Genomic DNA, 19,730 nt, shown 5'->3' on the forward strand with positions numbered 1-19,730 from the left:
TTCTTCGTGTAATGGATTCTAACTCACCTTCCAAAGATGGCGTCCAAGATGGCGACCTCCTGCCTCACCGCATGGTTCCTGATGGGCGCAGCTCCATGGTGTCATCGTCTTCCTGCTCCCGGATTGGCCGCCGGCGACGGAATGGACGCCGGCGTTAGAATGGGCGCCGGCGTCAGGACGTCAGCGTGGGGACGCGGGCATCTGCGTCTGACTAAAGCACGTCAGCGTCTGACGCCAGTGCGTCAACTTTGGCGCCAAACTCAGAGACTACTTAAACCTCTCTCCCCTTCCAGTCCCTGCCCAACTATAGGTTCCTGTTCGTCTGTTCCTGGGTGTGATATATATATTACTCTTGATTCTTGTGTACCGACTCTTGCCTGTTCTTACGATTCCTGTTGTCTGCTGCCTGGTCTGATCTATTTGCCTGTACCTTGACGATTCTTTTGATAAACCCTCTTGTACCTCGAACTTGGTTTGGTCTCCTCTTTGGTCTACACTATTACTGCGCCTTCGGGCCCTCTTACAGTATAGTTGGGCCATGGACCCTTTGGAGGAGACTCATGCTTCGCCTGATCCTGGTGAAACCATTCGAGCTTTGGCTTCCCGAATTGACTCTTATGAAGTACTCCAGTCTCACTTTGGCGCAGTCCTGGAGAAAGTGTCTACCTTGATTCCCGTGGCACCAGTTGCTGTACCTGCAACCCCGCTCCAAGTCTCCGAGACTCGCATCCCCGCACCTCCTCTCTACAGTGGTGATCCTGACGCTTGCAGAGGGTTCATTATCCAATGTGAGATCCAGTTTGACCTTCTGCCAGGTCAGTTTGTCTCGGAGCGAGCCAAAGTGGGTTATGTTATTTCCCGTCTGCAGGGAAAGGCCCTAGAATGGGCATCACCCTTTTGGGAAAAGAAGGATCCTCTGATCGATAATGCCTGTGCTTTTCTCCATGAGTTCCGGACGGTGTTTGATGCTCCTGGACGAGCCATAGCTTCTTCGGCTCGGTTGTTCCAGCTCCAGCAAGGCTCCCGCTCGGTTCCTGAGTATGCCATTGAGTTTCGCACCCTGGTAGCGGAGACGTCGTGGAACAATGACGGTTACCATGCTGCCTTCTATAACGGCCTAGCTATAAGAATAAAGAACGACCTCGTATCCCGGGAAATTCCTTCCCGCTGGGAAGAGTTGGTCGCCTTGGCCGTGAAGGTTGATACTCGCCAGAGGGAGTTCCAGGTCGAGCTAGACCGTGAGTATTCTAAGAAGAACCCTCGTTTCCAGCCTATCCTGGCCCCCCGCTTCCAGAGACCCCTGCTCAACAATCCTGCTTACTTCTCGCCCTCTCCACCTCCTGCGACTTCTGCTTCTTCCTCTCCTACGTCTGCTGAGGAATCGATGCAGATTGGACGGGCTCGTCTTTCCAAACAGGAGAAGAACCGGAGAAAGGCGGCGGGATTATGTCTCTACTGCGGGGGCAAAGCTCACTCCGTCCTCGAGTGTCCTGTGAAGCCAGGAAAACGCCAATACCTCGGTAAGTTTGGGGAAACTTACCTGGGTGGAGTTTGTTCTTCTCCCCGACCGTCTGGTCATCGTTTCCTACTTCCAGCACAGATCCAGTTTGGCTCCCGGAGAATCTCGGTTCAAGCCTTCATAGATTCTGGTGCTGCCGGGAATTTCATGGACAAAACTTTTGCCAGCCGACATGCTGTTCCTCTTCTTCCTTTGACTATTCCTCTGCGAGCTCTGGCAATTGATGATCGTCCTCTGTCTTCTGCCATCATTTCACAGACCACCCCGGAACTTTCTCTTAAAGTGGGCACCCTGCATTTGGAGAGACTGTCCTTTCTTCTTATTGATTGCCCTTCTACTCCTATTGTTCTGGGTCTTCCATGGTTATGCACCCATAACCCAGTCATTGATTGGTCTTCTTCACAAGTTGCCCGTTGGAGTCCACATTGCCAACAGAACTGTTTACCTGCTGTGCCCATTGTCAAAGTTTCCTCTGTGTCTTCTAAGCCCTCTCTTCCAGTTGTATATCAATCCTTTTCGGATGTCTTCAATAAGGGCTCCGCTGAGATTCTTCCTCCTCATCGACCCTACGACTGCCCAGTTGAGCTCTTACCTGGTTCTATGCCTCCTCGTGGCCGCACCTATCCTCTGTCTCCTTCTGAAACAGCTGCCATGAAAACGTACATTCAGGAGAATCTCCAGAGAGGGTTCATTCGTCCCTCATCGTCTCCTGCTGGAGCAGGTTTTTTCTTTGTCGAAAAGAAGGATGGCAGTCTGCGGCCCTGCATCGACTATAGAGGGCTGAATAAAATCACTATCAAAAACCGTTACCCTCTCCCCTTAATCTCTGAACTTTTCGATCAGTTGAGAGGCGCTAATCTCTTCACCAAACTTGATCTTCGGGGCGCCTACAACCTCATTCGGATCCGAGAGGGCGATGAATGGAAGACCGCTTTCAATACTCGTGACGGGCATTATGAGTACCTAGTAATGCCATTTGGTCTATGCAATGCCCCCGCGGTCTTCCAGGAGTTTGTAAATGACGTTTTCAGAGATTTGTTGGGGCAATGTGTAGTCGTTTACCTGGATGATATCCTCATTTTCTCCAAAGATCTTCAGGAACACCGTTGTCAGGTGAAGGAAGTTCTTCTTCGTCTTAGAAAGAATAATCTCTTCGCCAAGTTGGAGAAGTGTTCTTTCGAGGTGCCTTCCATCCCTTTCCTTGGGTATATAATCTCACAGCAGGGGTTCAAGATGGATCCAGCCAAGGTTACTGCAATTCTTGATTGGCCTCTATCCACCAGCGTCAAGGCTATTCAGAGGTTTATTGGCTTTGCCAATTATTATAGGCAGTTCATTAAAGGCTTTTCTTCCAAGATTTCTCCTATTCTTGCTCTTATCCGAAAAGGGGGCAAACCTCAGCACTGGCCCCCTCTAGCTGTGGAAGCCTTTGAAACATTGAAAGTGGCCTTTTCTTCTGCACCGATTCTGAGACACCCCGAACCTCTTCTACCCTTTTTCCTTGAAGTGGACGCCTCTGATGTGGGAGCTGGAGCCGTCTTATCTCAAAGGTCTTCTTCGGATGGGAAGTTACATCCGTGTGCATTCTTCTCCAAAAAATTCTCTTCTCCTGAGCAGAATTACGACGTTGGGAATCGTGAACTGCTTGCGGTCAAATTGGCCCTGGAGGAGTGGAGGCATCTACTTGAGGGATCTTCTATTCCTGTGACCATCTTTACTGACCACAAGAACCTTGAATTTATCCAGTCCCTGAAACGTTTAAATCCTCGTCAAGCCAGATGGTCTTTATTCTTCTCCCGTTTTAATTTTATCATCACCTTTCGTCCTTGCTCAAGAAATAGAAAGGCTGATGCGCTGTCCAGGAGTTTTGTTCCCGAGATTTCTTGTTCTGAAGATCCCGAACCTATTGTGCCTCCTTCCAAGATTATTGCTGCCCTGTTTCCCTCCTTGGCTTCTGAACTTCTTTCTGCCCAGGCCTCTGCTCCTGATAACATTCCCTTGGGGGTTGCCTTTGTTCCACCTGAGTGTCGCCAGGCCATCCTATCTCAAGCCCACAATTCCAAACAAGCTGGTCACCCGGTGATTGAGAAGACCACTGAACTCCTGTCACGCTTGGTGTGGTGGCCATCGATGAGAAAGGACGTGAAAGACTTTATTTCTTCCTGTGCTACCTGTGCTGTCTCTAAAGCTAGTCATTCTTCTCCCAAAGGTCTTCTCCTGCCGTTGCCCATCCCTTCTCGCCCTTGGACTCATGTGGCAATGGATTTCATTGTCGATCTGCCCTTATCCTCCGGCCACACTGTGATCTGGGTGGTGATCGACAGATTTAGTAAAATGGCTCACTTTACTCCTCTTCGGAAATTGCCTTCTGCCTCTGAACTTTCTGAACTTTTTATTAAACATATTTTTCGTCTTCATGGTTTTCCTGCTGAGATTGTTTCTGATCGGGGTTCTCAATTCATATCCAAGTTCTGGAGGTCGCTATGCAAGGCCCTTAATATTTCTCTCCAATTTTCCTCTGCTTACCACCCACAATCCAATGGTGCCGCTGAACGGGTCAACCAGGCTTTGGAGCAGTTTCTGCGCTGTCATGTGTCTCTGTGCCAGGACGATTGGTCAGATCTTCTTCCTTGGGCTGAGTTCGCTCACAATAATGCGCTGCATTCCTCTTCCCTAAAGTCTCCCTTCTTCTGTGTTTATGGTCGGAATCCGTTGGCCTTTCCTCAAGATCTTCTTCTCATCAACGTTCCTGCGGCCAACGACCAAGCTGCTCACATGTTGGCTATCTGGGAGGCCACTGCCACTAATTTGGAGAAGAGTTCCCTGGCTCAGAAGAGGTTTGCCGATAAGAGAAGAGTTCCTGCCCCTCCATATACTCCTGGTGACAAAGTTTTTCTTTCTACTCGTAATATTCGTCTGAAAATTCCCACTCCCAAACTTGGTCCTAAGTTCATCGGTCCTTATCCTGTTGTCGAAGTCATCAACCCTGTGGCGGTCCGCCTTCAACTTCCTCCGGAGATGCGGATTCCAAATGTCTTTCATGTCTCGTTACTTAAGCCTGCTGTGTCTTGTCCTTCTTCTTCTTCCCCAGCTCCTGTCTTGGTTGATGATCACCAGGAATTCGAAGTCAAGAGGATTTTGGACTCTCGTTTTTCCAGGGGTACTCTTCAGTATCTCATCGAGTGGAAAGGGTTCGGTCCGGAAGAGTGCTCCTGGGTGAGGAACTCGGACGTCCATGCGCCTGCCTTGGTCCGTAAGTTCCATAGACTTTTCCCTTCTTCTTCTAGTCTCGGTGGTCCTGGGGCCCCCCCTAAGGAGGGGGGTACTGTAATGGATTCTAACTCACCTTCCAAAGATGGCGTCCAAGATGGCGACCTCCTGCCTCACCGCATGGTTCCTGATGGGCGCAGCTCCATGGTGTCATCGTCTTCCTGCTCCCGGATTGGCCGCCGGTGACGGAATGGACGCCGGCGTCAGAATGGGCGCCGGCGTCAGGACGTCAGCGTGGGGACGTGGGCGTCTGACACAAGCACGTCAGCGTCTGACGCCAGTGCGTCAACTTTGGCGCCAAACTCAGAGACTACTTAAACCTCTCTCCCCTTCCAGTCCCTGCCCAACTATAGGTTCCTGTTCGTCTGTTCCTGGGTGTGATATATATATTACTCTTGATTCTTGTGTACCGACTCTTGCCTGTTCTTACGATTCCTGTTGTCTGCTGCCTGGTCTGATCTATTTGCCTGTACCTTGACGATTCTTTTGATAAACCCTCTTGTACCTCGAACTTGGTTTGGTCTCCTCTTTGGTCTACACTATTACTGCGCCTTCGGGCCCTCTTACACTTCGTTAATAAAATCACCTGTTACTGCATATAATAATTACATTTGGTGAGATAACTATCCATATCAATATAAGGGGTCATATATACACCAGACTCAATGATGTTTGGAGGAAAAAAGACCCTACACAAAAATTGCCATAAAGCTATTTTTAATAACCTACTTGTACTGTTATACAACATTTGTGCAATATGATACCCACAGCCTTCCTGTGTTTAGTCCTCTTAGTTTATTGATCTTTGCATTGTAGTCTTTCCTTTTTTTATAAGCATGAAGTATCTATTATTACTGCTGGCCTACTGGCACTATTACAGTGCACTAAACTAACCTTCTGAAAATTCCAGTAAATATAGAAAAAAATTGTGCTGTACATACTGGCTGCCATAGTGACATTGCTCCCTCTGCATACTGACTAACATAGTGGCATTGCTCCCAGTACATACTGATTGGCGCAGTAAAATGACCCCTAATATAAACATTGCACAGTGAGATTGGTCCAAGTGTGATATGCCCCGGAATATACCAATAAGACCACTATATACAAGCTCCTAACCTATGCTGACTGTACCACTGACATACCCAACAGCATTCATAAATGTGAAAGTTAGCCCATGTTTCTGTCTTTTTCATGTTGATTTACACCCCCACATGCCCCTAGATCACTACAAACTCTACCCACTCCACCAAATTCCTCATCTTTTCAGACAACAAAGTCATAACAGTCTTACCTAAACAAATTATAAATAAAGATTACTAATAATTTTCATAATAATAATAATTTCATGTGGTGCATACTGACTGTACCATAGACATTGCCCCAGAACATACAGTGTCATGTATGCTCTCCCTGAGCACATATTACCACAAGCACATGCCCACCCAGTGGCACCAGTCCAAATACACTCTGGCAGAATGGAATTGATCCCAACACTGACTGGTTACCTTACATTGAGCTCAACAAATATTGCCCTGTGGAGTTGATTCCATCACATAAAAGCTTACTGTTAAAGAGAGGTACAAAGGGCCAAAACCCACTAGAAGAACTAGCTGAGCTTAGTATGGTTGAGCCATACATGACTTGTATTGGCTTGTCATGACAACACAACCCAGAATACCAGGGGTGGGTACATTTCTGGGCAACACAACTGAAATATGTATATAATTAATTATACTAAGTTAATTTACATAAATGAGATTGCTTTATTAAGGGTCGAATTGAGAATTCGAATTTTTATTATGGTCGAAACTCTCAAATAAGACTAGGGAATTATACAAATTCGATTTGAGATTTTAAATCAATTTGAATTAGATTTTTTTGAGATTTATCATACTTTAAGAATTCAAATTTGGCTATTCGCCATCTAAAACCTGCCGACTGACAGTATAAGTCAATGGGAGAGGTCCAGGGATCAATATGGTGATGTTTGTAGCCTTCCTGAAATTCTGTTTTTTTTCCGGAGAATCAAGTTTTGTATAATCGAACCGAGTTTTGTATAATTAAAAATTTGGTTTGAGTTTTCGGATCAGTAAAAAGTTTTAAAAATTCTATATTTCATAAATTTTCCCTAGTCGAATTTCGAACATCAAATTTAAGGGGGTTTAAAAAAACTCACATGAATTTGAAATTCGATCCTTGATAAATGTGCCTCTGGGTCCATATACCTAAGAAAACACACATAACATGCCACCATCTAGAGGAGAGTGGAGTTTTGTTGGGGCATCCATCATTTTCTTATTTTTTTTTTTTTGGGTTACCTTTTTCCCAGCCTCAAACCACACAAGAAGAGCATGTTTATGTGAAGGTCATGTTACTCAATTATTCAACTCCTGTTACAGAATATTAATATATAATCGCATTTTAAGCCTACTACTAAAAATATAAAGACGTGAGGGATTTATGGTTAAGGTCTGCAGTCCGTTTAAATGTAAGCAAAAAGTCCTCAAAGAATAGTGGAAAATCTATAGCTTTAAAATTAGGGAAGATAACATTTTCCAGTATTACACAGATTCCTTTTCTTGACCTGAAGATCCTTAGAGAAGTTAATCCATTAAAAATTGCATTGACATTATTATTCCATTAATTCATGTGGCATAAAACAATTAAATGCTTATGTACTTCGCTGACAAAAAGTAGTTTCTTTTTGCATAGAAAATACCTCTGTACCAAAGTATCAGAACAGCATCAGGACCATGGACAGCTCTACTTGTGCAAAGTGAACTGAGGCTGCTCTGAGGTCTCCTTGCATTCCCTCTGTGCAAAGCACTCAAACTTATTCATAAAATGTTGAATTTAGAAAATCAGTCAAACTGTGCTTAATTTCTCTGATATTCCCTGCATTTTATGATTTTGTTGTCAGCTGAAACCTGACAAAATCACATTATTTCCAGTGGAAACTTGATAGATGTATTTTATTTAGGTGAGAGGAAAAAAATAAAATGTTCTAATTGATCAATAATTTTGGTAGTCACTGCTATAAAAAAAATATTTTAGTAGTATTTTACCACATCCACAACAATTTGGACCCAACATGACACAGGAACATTTTAAAGTTTTCTAAAAAAAAAAAAAAACTTGGTTTTTAACCAATAAGGTGTAAGATTTTATAACTTGTTTTATCTGTACCGCAACACAGTTCCAAAAGAGAAACACATTTTTAAGATGATTTAGCATAGGAACAACAGGTTGTTTCTACAAACCACAATAAAATAAAGTTACAGTTTAGTACATACAATAAATAAAATGTCTTTTTTGCAGTAGATGAAAAATGTATGACTATTGTCTAATTTTATAATAACAACTCATTTCACTGATAATTGTGCTTTTAAAAAGCATCAGAGATTGGTTCCCTCAGAGGCCCTCTTACATGCTAGCTTATAACTTGTATCAGTGATATGTGGAAGCCTAGTTTCTTAGCTTTCCAAAAATAATGATAGACTTGTACTTGATAACTAAAAGTGGCAATAAGTGAAAAGTAAGAGAAGATTGTTATTTTGTGATTTTCTATGTCCTTGTAAAATCACTGCATAGAACTGTTTTTGAGTGTTGGTATAAGATGCAATTGAGTTTGTCACAAGCACTTTCAGTTATTCAGTGCTTCCTCAAGAGGGTGAAGATATAATGGGTGAATTTACATTAAAATTAATAATTTACATTATAATGCTAATTTGTCAAGTTTATGTAGCAGTAAGCGAGAATGGTCCTATAAATGGGTGTAAATAGGGAATACTGTATTTTATGGAACTGTTCACCACACAGATGCATAGGTATTTGTTAAATGATGGGTAGTGTGTGTTTATTTAAGCATAGAATTTGCAGGACAATAAAACACAGGGCATTTTTTTGCATGAATATGTCCTTCCAGTGCAGTACATATAGGGGGTTATTTATCAAAGTCCGAATTTATCTCAGTATTTTCTGAAAGAAACTCAGACCACATCCGCATGGGTTTTTTGGGCTTATTTATTAATACAGTTTCCTGAAAATTTTGTTTGAGGGAAAAAATCGTGAAAAATCAGATTTTCATGTCTTTTTAGGATTTTTCATCTGATTTTTTCGGCTTTTTCCACCTGAAAACTCAGAATTTTGCAGAAAACTCTGAAAACTTTGGGGTATTGCCAACAACCCAGCACACATCAAAAAATCATTGGAACTTCTTCCATTGACTTATATGCAACCTCGACAGGTCTGAGATGCCGGATTTTCAGATTCAGATTTCCCATGCTCAGGGTTTAATAAATTCTGAAAAATTCATGATTTTTTTAAAAGTTCGATTCAGAGTTTAGTAAATAACACCCTTAAAATTCAGCAGGCATGTCAGTAAAAATGCATAATCGGACAAAAATTCATCAGCGGGGTTACACATACCCCCTTTCGATTTTAAAACACCATGGGGCAAATTTACTAAAGGGCGAAGTGGCTAACGCTAGCGAAAATTCACCAGCGTGACGTCATTTTGCCACATTGCCGATTTACTAAATGGTGCTGGCGTAAATTCGCTAGTGAAGTCGACTTACTCTAGCGCTACTTTGTTCCTAACATATGGCACCTAAACTATACAGTGGGCACATGTATAGGGCAAAATAACAACTCTATTTTATTTTACGAAGCTTTCCGAGCCTTGTGTATTGTAATGTATTTGCTGCTACATATACGTCCATTGTACTTTAACTTGGCGCTGTATGCAAATTAGGCATCGCTAGCGTAACTTCGCTTTGCGTGACGAAGTAACGCTAGCGCAACTTCACTACCTTTAGTCTCCCTGAGCCCAACTTCAGATTTTAGTGAATTAGCGGCGCCCCGGCAAAATGCGGCGCCGGCGCAGCTAACGTATTATTGTCGCTTAGTGGATTTTCCTTCATGTGTCATTGCCCTTTTAATGTTATTCACCTAAACTAAAGTTTAATGAGAATTTTCTGATAAAAATTGAACCAACGCATGCTCATTGTAAAAGGTGTATTATGCAAATACCTTTTTTCTGTTTTTCACATCTTCTTTACTCCCATTAACATTATCTGTATTTTAGTTTTCAGGGAACCATATACCGTGCGAGTGGAGGATCAGCGCGCCATGCGGGGCAGCGCAGCTGTCTTTAAGTGCCTCACCCCTCCTTCCGTGCAGGAATATGTTAGTGTGGTGTCCTGGGAGAAGGACACCGTGTCTCTCACATCAGGTATGGTTTATAAAGCCTTGCTTTAATCTACACCCCCTTTCAAATATATATATAAGTAATAACTTCCTCAGCAGTCCATATACCTGCCCCCCTTCGCATATTTAGCAATAATCCTATATTAATGAACAGGATGACATGATCATGTGCCTTACTGAAAGCTTTGAGAAGTAAAGGATTGGACACATCAACGTATTAATCTTCATAAACCCTTGATATATTGCAGTGGATCCCATGCACCCAATAATTTAGTTTTGGCAGTGATAGCAATTTGTAAATCCCAAACACATGGTACTCCAAATGCATCATGGTCTTAACATGGCATAAATTAATTCACATGCACTATGCTTCTAAATATTTAGAAGAGATAAGATGTGGTGTCCCTGTTTAAATACAACTCCTAGTATTTTGGTAGCAGTCTACTGTTCAACAACTTTACTTGCCCCTTGTATAGATTATTTTCTCATGAACACAGTTCCATACAATTATATATGTGGCAATTCTCATGTTATACACAATATTCTTCCATGATGTTTGTTCCATGCTCTTACTTTCGCTGTTAAAAGTCTTTCAGTGCACACACAGAGCTATTAGTAGCAGCTACTTTTTTTCAAGCCCCTAATGTGGGCCGAAACAAAGAAATTTGTTTGATTCACAAAGAATTGGAGTGCAGGTCTTTTCAACAAAATTATATATATATATATATATATATATATATATATATGTATATATATATGTATATATATATGTATATATATATGTATATATATATATATATATATATATAGCATTCAAAAAGACCAGCAACACTGGGATTTTAGTGAAACAAGTAAAACATTGACTGCATATACAGTCAACGTGACGTGACCTTTCTCAAGGCTATATATATATATATATATATATATATATATATATATATATATATATATATATATATGGTACTATATACTTATGTAGTTACTACCTTTAGTTACTATTAGACAAATCTCTTTGTAGCAGTGGGATTTTCTTAACTGACATACTATAAGCCCCCCTCGCTCCTTCCCGTGACCCCATTCTAATCCACTGCCCTATCTACATTTGCTTCTACATAATGCTCTAACTCACATCCTCCCCTTGCTTAGTTTAAACACTCCTCCAGCCTCTTAGCCATTCTTTCTCCTACCAAAGCAGATTACATTTCATTGTGGTACAGTCTGTCATGGCTATATAAGTTGTACCCCAAGGAGGAGTCAGTCCAGTGCTCTAGAAACCCAAACCCTTCTTTCCTGCACCAAGACTTAAGCCACAAATTTAGCTCCCTAAGATTTAAAATTTCAAAATAAATTACATTGGAAGACCTTTCCTTAATCCTCGATCTCTGAACTCATGCTTTAAGGTCCTCTGTCTACCGTTAATAATGTAATTAGTACCAATATATACCAAGACAGCTGGTCTTGTTCCAAGGGTCAAGATTTGATAAATCTTGATTTTTGAATTTTTTGAATTGGAATTATAATTAGAATCGAGTTTGGATTATTCCTAATTCAAATGTGAGAGTCAGAATTTACTATTTGACCCTTAATAAATCAGCCCCAAATGAAGTTTTTATTTATATATATATATACACACACACACAAATTGAGCTAAAGGAGACTTTTGGACTAAACTTAACTGTATGCATTTAATTAGTATGACTACTGTATCTTCCCTGTACACACCTATGTATTATATATATTAAGAAGCCAGTTGATTACTCAGATCTGCCAGACTCACAGATGGGATACATCCCCTTCAACATGCAGGTGCAGAGCTAATTATAAGGCTATTACAGGCTAATAACATTACTGGTAAAGCTAACGATGGGACTATAATTAGTCCAGCACCTGCGCAGGTGCAAAGCTATCTTATGACATAACGTCAGGATCTCTTAAAGGAGGGGGTGGTGAATATACAGTGTTTATGGAGACTGCAGACAGAGACACTAGTAAGGAAACTATTATGGTGCTGTGAATGACTGCAGATCCAATCCAGTTTATATGCTCATATGCATTCACTGATAAAAGATCTGTAAGAAACAGATCATGTCCTTACACACAATTGTGAGTCTGTTTTTTGGATTTAGTTCAAGTGTGTATTCTGCAATTTTTTATGCCACTGTGAGATGTCTGTCAGAGAGATTTAATGTACTGATACTTGTTGCAGAAGGCATATGCACGTTGCTGGTTAACTGGGTCTACAGGATTTCCTTTTCCAGATAAACTATACTTAGGGCATCCTGCTTCAGATATTTGTGTGCAATAAAATAACATACGTAAAGTTTGCTCTAGTAAATTATAGCAGACGATTATAAGTTTGCTATCAAATAGATCACCGGTATTGCACCTGGGAAAAATCTGTGCCTTTTATTTCATATGGGGTGTCACCTACTGAACTTGCTGATGGTAGTCTTTATGCTATGTAACCACTAGCAAAATCTTCAGTGACTTTAAAACTAGAGACACTGTGCAGCTTAAGCAAAATGTAACAATAAAGAAAAACAAGGACTACAACTGAGGCATGCAGTGGTATACCTATAGAGGAAGCAGATCCTGCAGCCATTGGGAGGCTGGGGTATGCTTCCGCTGTAGGGGACTGCCTGTAAGCTACGAGATATACAAAATTGCACTTGTGTTTTCTTCCGCATTGTGGGCGACCTGCTATTTCAGCTGGACAAAGAAGGTGGCCCTCATCAATGGATGTATTGTACAAAGAATAGTGGAAAACAAGTCCATATAACAGCCAATGATCTGAGCAGGCAGCATTGAAAGAAAGCCCAACATACATGCTGCAAACAAACAGAATTCCCAAGTAATAGGCTAAGGGTCAAAACAGGGAAATCAAAAATAGGGGAACAAGGGCATGACAGGAACAGACTCACAGGTTCTCAGGAGACAAGGATACAGGAGGTTTAATCACAACGGAAAGTCTTAATGATCCAGCACTGGGTAGAAGAGGAGACATGCTTAAACCCACCTTAATAAGGGAATTGTATTCAGGGCAATGGAAAAAAAAAGGCCGGGAGAAAAGTCATTACATTTACTGCTGAGCAACAAATACTTATTTACTTTACTCCTCATTCTAGACCAGGGGTTTGTTTCTGTTATTATATATCTCCTGTGGTAGATATGTAGACAATGTAACAACAATATTACAACATTTTGCATGTCTGCATGCATATTTCATGTGTCCGTTTGTCTTGCGCTCACCAAGACCAGGTTAATGCATTATTAACCTGTATATGCTGGCCAGCAAAATGGTCTAACCAACTGCCATCTGGTTGAAAAACAAATATCCAAACAGGCGGAAGGCATGGTGCAAATAATGGGTGCAATGTGGCATTTGTTTGCTCTTTACACCTTGACTTCAATACTTTGTTAAATTGATGCAGATCTCTGTGCTTCATTTCAGAGAACCGCCCCCATAAATACAGCACTGCCTGAGTATGGTAGCATTGTATTCATGAAGGGCAGGGGGAGGCATGTAGATATGTCTCCTAACTTGGGTGTCATTCTTGCAGGTTAGGAAGTGGTGGCAGACGGAGGCCACAATCAGCAGGTAGTAAAGATGGTGCTGACAATGCACTCTGCACCTCACAAGTTGAGAGAGCATCCAGACCTTGAGACAGAAGTGCTTCCTGAATGAGCATTAAGCTTTTGCACATTTCCTAATGTTTTGCAGTATCAGAGAAAATCAGATTGCTTTCAGTATCCTATCTCATTAAAATAAAAAAAAATAATAAAAAAAATAAATATATATATATATATATATATATACACACACCACCCTCATGATATATTTTCTTAAGCATGTTATATTGACGTGTCTGATTTCATCTGGCTGTATGTTAATTATTAGTTTGCATTTTAATATAACTGTGTATGTGCTGCTCCTTCTGAGAATCACTATTCTGTGTTTTCTCAGTCTGTGTGCTGTTATATCATGCTAATCATTTCCCTCGGAATGTGTTTTATGCAATGTGTTTTACATCATTCTGGAAATCATTACAGGAGCTTTTATACCCCTAACAGTAAAAAGGTGAATTTAGTTTCTGCACGACATAATTAGCCCATACATTTTTTAGTCTGTGACCTTCTGTGACCCTGATTTACTCTTCTGTAAATCGGGTTTGATAAATTTGGGGGTTAGGGTTTTGGGGGATGGGTGTTAGGAGCTCTACGATCTTCCCAATGAGGCCTGGAATGATTCTTATCTCATCACCATGGAAACGAGAAGAGAAGGTGCGAGATGTTTTCATTTTCTGTGCTAATTCAGATATTCAGATGAAGTTGTGAGCTGTGGATAGAAGGGGGAGAGAGTGAGGAGATGAAATGATATTCGGGGGATATGAAATGATATTGGTGGAAGGATCCGGGAAAGAGAAACAGTGGAAAGAAGGCTGTGAGAGAAAGATGAGAGAAAGTAAGACTGAGAAAATTTAGAAAGTCACTAAATGATAGCTAGTACATAAAAAGAAGGGCAAAATTGGTAAAAATAAGGAAAGTAAGAAATAGAGGATCAAATTGCAAGATAATACTTGCATTTACTTTGTATATATTTCTGATTTTGATTTTGATGATTGTGAGGCCTGCTGTTGGGCAGGTGCAAAGTACTAACAATTAAAATGTTGTCAACTGTGTTGAATCCTTTAGACCTCACCATGTATTAATTTTCCTTGTATAATACTGTAAGCTCATACCTCTGTTACATACTGTAAATGGAAGGCAGCTAAGATGTTTAAAGGAGACATATAGGATAAATAAAAGAAACCCTACTTTTGTAGGCAGTGATGTATACTATATGGTGTTGGTTTTACACCAACACTGTAAATTAATATTGTCTTTAAAAATGGACCCTTTTTTAGTGAAAGACAGTTTACAGACTTTTATGGATTTGTCTTTCAAACGATGTAAAAATGTTGCAAAAACTACTTTTTAAACTGCATTTTTTCCCGACATTTTAAAAATGTAGTAAAGCTCAGTACAACTGTTCCCCATGTGTCAGATCAATTCTAAGATAATTTGCTCTGCTTTAGTTCACCCATCTTCATTTCACACCTCTTGTAGGTGCCCCATTGGTGAATTATTATCATATTAATAGGGATTAGCATTTAATAGTCAGGGCACAGGTCTCTATCTAACCCTATAGGTGTAGAAGCCTCATTAACAAAACAAGTAAAACACTGATTAAACCAAATACTACAATTTGGTATGTTAAGGACACATGTGTTTTTTGCAGCATTTTCAGGGCCGCGGTTTTTAAAAAAGCTGACCACCTCGTAAATATGCTAGCGGCATGTCCCATTGACTAAGCTTGAAACCGCTAAGCATATTTATGCAGCGGTCGGCTTTTTTTAAAAACCACGCACAAACATGCCGAAAACACGGTAGGGGTCCGCATGTGTGACCGGGGCCTAAAATTTTTTAACTCATTATTTTACTTGTTTTAGCTTAATGAGGCAATATTAGCAATTTCAGTGAATATATTATCTAAAGGAAGAGTAAAGCTTCCCAGCCATTTTTTTATTTTTAGCAGCACTGAGACACTTGGCCTTAGATAATGACATATTTAGGATACAAATCCTTATATTATGCAAAATACTATTTTTTGTATTTAGACCCTTGTATCTTGTTACAGAAGTGGAATTATCCAAACATATATGCAGATTTAGAAAGTCCAGGTTATCCTGAAAAAAAATATGTATAATTTTCCTAGGTAAAATAAAACCCTCCCTTGATGGCTGACTGATTTAATTTTAGTAAGAGTGAAAGACAAATTCAGAGAAAATGTCATTAAAATGTGAAAAGACAAAATCTGAAAAGTGTCTGTTTAATAGACAAATTCACAAAAGTGGAGTTAGAAGTTTGTGAATTTGGTGTGTAATCCGACATTCTTATCTTCACTTTTATTTTGTCTCAATATCACCACTTTTGTGAATTCCCCCCTAGGAATCAAAAATTTAACATTTGCTTTACAGTTCTTGAATTACTGTTGGATACATATATTTATATACTGTTGATATCTATACAAGGTATATATTATTGCTGTAGGTCATACATTTTTACTTTATTAAAATGATTCTTGGTTAACCAAACTTATATACCAGGTAGAACCATAGCTATAAGCTTATAAATGACAGATACCTGACATACTTTCTAGCAGTCACTAAGCTATGGTTCCAGAAGTTCCAAGGATGTGAAATAATACACCAGACCTTATTGTTATTGGCTTTCAGGTCTAGCTTTACACTAATAGTAGTAGTATAATTCTGTTTGCAAAGCTCAAAAATTTAGTTAAATTTTGGGCAAGGTGGATGCAGAGGAAGGCATAATAGCTGAAAGTGCCCCTAGCAGTGCCCTTCAAATTTTTGAGATTCAGTTGGGTCCTGTCCCCAGTTCACCAATAAAGCCCAAAATGTGTTACTAAGCACTTTCAAAAAACCATGTGATTGTCGATAACTACTTAAAGGGATGGGTCACCTTTAAGTTAACTTTTAGTGTGTGATAGAATGGCTAGTAGTAAGCAAATTTTAAATTAGAGTTATTTTTTTATTTTATATAGTTTTTGAATTATTTGCCTTTTTCTTCCGAATCCTCCCAGCTTTCAAATTGGGGTCACCGAGTCCATCTAAAAAACAAATGCTCTGTAAGGTTACATATGTATTGTTATTGCTACTTTTTATTAAACATCTTTCTCTTCATGCCTCTCCTATTCATATTCCAACCTCTTATTCAAATCAATGCATGGTTGCTAGGGTAATTTGGACCCTAGCATCTAGATTGCTGAAATTGCAAATTGGAGAGCTGCTGAATATAAAGCTAAATAACTCAAAAGCCACAAATAATAAAAAATGAAAACCAATTGCAAATTGTCTCAGAATATCACTCTCTACATCATACTAACAATTCATTTAAAGGTGAACTGCCCATTTAAATATGATTTGCTTTCCCTTTAAAGCAAACTACAATAGCTACCGGTATATATATATAATTTTCCAACATGTCATGCTGTATAGTAAACATACTGGAATGCAATTGTAAATGAGCACTGTGTTCTTGTGAAATTCAAAAGAAGTGCCTCAGAAATAATTGTTTGCAGCAGTGAGAACTTCATTTTCAGACACAAGAGAACTTACTGAACTGTGACCTAAGGAGTCTGTGTATATAACGGGGTGTTTGTTTGCATCCCTGTTTTAATGTAGCAGTGTGGCTTTGGGTTTCTGTGTTCATTTGTTGATGTTGTTATGGGTGTCTGGGTATCTGTAAATAATGATGCGGTTGTCCAGTCTTTATTATAACTGTGTAATGTATATTATTCTTGTGTCAGTAATGTTTGCCATTGTTCCTTTAACGTACTGACTGCTGCTTTATCTATAGTGTCTGTTTTTTTGCCCTCTTACTATCCTACTTACACAGCCCACCCGCTTTCTTGCTGGTTATTAGTTATTTAGTTTAAATGTCAGATTTTTTTCCTCTTTGTTTTATTGCCAGGGAGGCTTTGTATGTGAGCAATGTGTATACATTTTGGCAGGGATACTATTTATCTGTGCATACATTTGAACTTGCATACTCTGCGTGCATTTTTACCAGTGATACTGTTTATCTTATTGTCTTTGTCCATTTTTTAGTGATAGATATATCTCTCCATACACTCTACTTCTAGGCATCTCTGATCGTATTGAAACAGTGAAATTTGTGGGCAGTAATGACTAGCATGTCAAACAGTCTGATCATTCCTCTGGTGTAGAACACTGTATTTCTCATTTTTCCTGCACTTCTAACCACATATGTGGTCTGCATTATGCAGATGAGATACATAGTGCCTTTTATTGAAGGGCTGCAGTGTTGTTTTATGCCTCGCTGTGAATTCTATGTAATATTTCCCTACGTCCGCATTTTATTTGAAAAATACTCTCATTTTAATGATAAGTTCATTTTGATGCTTCATTTTTTATTCATGCTTTTGCCAAAACGATTTCTCTATAGATTTCTTGTGATAGATATATGTCCACATTTTCGCAGAAAACTAACATATTTGCCTTCTGTGGCTTTGGATGGCAGTTAAGGGGTTAAAAATGTTATCCTTCCTTCACATCAGTAGTTAGTGGTAATGTGGGACTGTTATTTTTCTTTCCGGACCTCTTTTTCCTGTGCTTGGGTTTTTGCCTGCAGCTCTATAGTTGGTAATGAAAGAATCATTGATAGTCTGTGTCACAGTGTGACAAGACAAAAATCCTCTCTATTGCTCAGATCACTGCACCATTGTTTTTAGTGAACCACACAGTTGAGTGTTTTGTATTAGGGTGAAGATTTGGTCACTCACTATACTTGCCCTAAGTGAAATACGATTTGTTTGATTAGCTGCATGCAGTGTACTCCATTTAGAGCATAATTTTCCCTGCAAACACAGAAGCCCAAGACAATGGCAGTAATGCTTGGCACTTAAAGGAAAACTATACGCCCAAAATGAATGCTTAAGCAACAGATAATTTATATCAAACTAAGTGGCATATTAAAGAATCCTACCAAACTGGTATATATATTTAAGTAAATATTGCCGTTTGCATCTCTTGCCCTTAACCACCATTTCATGATGGTGTGTGCTGCCTCAGAGATCGCTTGACCAGAAATACTGCAACTCTTACTGTAACAAAAAGAAGTGTGGAAGCAAAAGACAGAACTCTGTCTGTTAATTGGCTTATGTAACTGAACATGTATAATTTGTTTGTGTGCACCGTGAATCCTAGGATCCCAGGGGGCGGCCCTTATTTTTTAAAATGGCAATTTTCTATTTAGGATTACCCAATGGCACATATTACTATAAAAGTATGTTATTATGAAAATGGTTTATATACATGAAGCAGGGTTTTACATATGAGCTGTTTTATGTAATATCTTTTTATAGAGACCTGCATTGTTCAGGGAGTATAGTTTTCCTTTAAACTGTGTGTTTCTGGATTTTTATATCAAGGCAGTTTGGCCTGTACTCACGTGAGACCCTATGTCTCATTGCTTGTGCCCTTTTCATTGTTGCTCCTAGCTGTATTCTTGCTCTTTGAAGGGCCCAGACCATGAATAATCACAATGAATGAGTCAGTTGCTAAATTTAGGTGGAAAGTCTATTACTAATAAAAGTTCATGTTCTGATTTTATGTACTCCTATAGCAAGGTGACTACAAAACTAAAGGTGGCCATACACTGGCCGACAAAAGCTGCCAACAGACAGAGTCGGAAGCTTATTGGCTCGTGTATGGGGCCCCCCGACGGGCTTCCCTGATCGAGATCTGGCCAACTTATCGGATAGGACTAAAAATCCCGTTGGATCGCAGCCGCATCTGTTCGTTGATGCGGTCCCGCGATCCGACCGCCCGTTACCATTCGTTAGGATCCGATCGTTGGGCCCTAGGGCCCACGATCGGATCAGCCCGATATTGCCCACCTCAAGCTGGGCATATCGGGGAGAGATCCGCTCGTTTGGCGACATCGCCAAACGAGCAGATCTCTCCATGTATGGCCACCTTAAGTCAGTCCCAAGATCTGTATACCAGAGAATTGTACAAAGAACAGTGTTATATGACATGCAACCAGATATGTAAATCCAATTATATGGCAAATACCAGGTATGTGAAATAATCTTAACCATTATTTACATTTAGCACTAAATATTTGTTAATTTTGTAATACGAGTAAT

At 40.1% G+C, this 19,730-nt stretch overlaps 1 protein-coding gene across 6 annotated transcripts in view; it reads left to right on the forward strand.

Moving 5' to 3' along the window:
* Positions 1–19,730, forward strand: part of LOC108696466 (Down syndrome cell adhesion molecule-like protein 1 homolog) — a 146,931-nt gene that overhangs the window by 29,080 nt on the left and 98,121 nt on the right. For 4 of the 6 annotated variants that reach the window (XM_041569269.1, XM_041569268.1, XM_041569271.1 and 1 more), the window contains 2 exons: positions 4,611–4,772; positions 9,879–10,025. In XM_041569269.1, coding sequence (XP_041425203.1) covers positions 4,611–4,772; positions 9,879–10,025 — 309 coding nt within the window. The remainder of the gene's footprint in view (positions 1–4,610; positions 4,773–9,878; positions 10,026–19,730) is intronic. The other 2 variants (XM_018225864.2, XM_018225865.2) reach the window with 1 other exon arrangement.

Source organism: Xenopus laevis, chromosome 7L, assembly GCF_017654675.1.
Source record: "Xenopus laevis strain J_2021 chromosome 7L, Xenopus_laevis_v10.1, whole genome shotgun sequence".
In the NCBI taxonomy this organism is placed as follows: Eukaryota; Metazoa; Chordata; class Amphibia; order Anura; family Pipidae; genus Xenopus; species Xenopus laevis.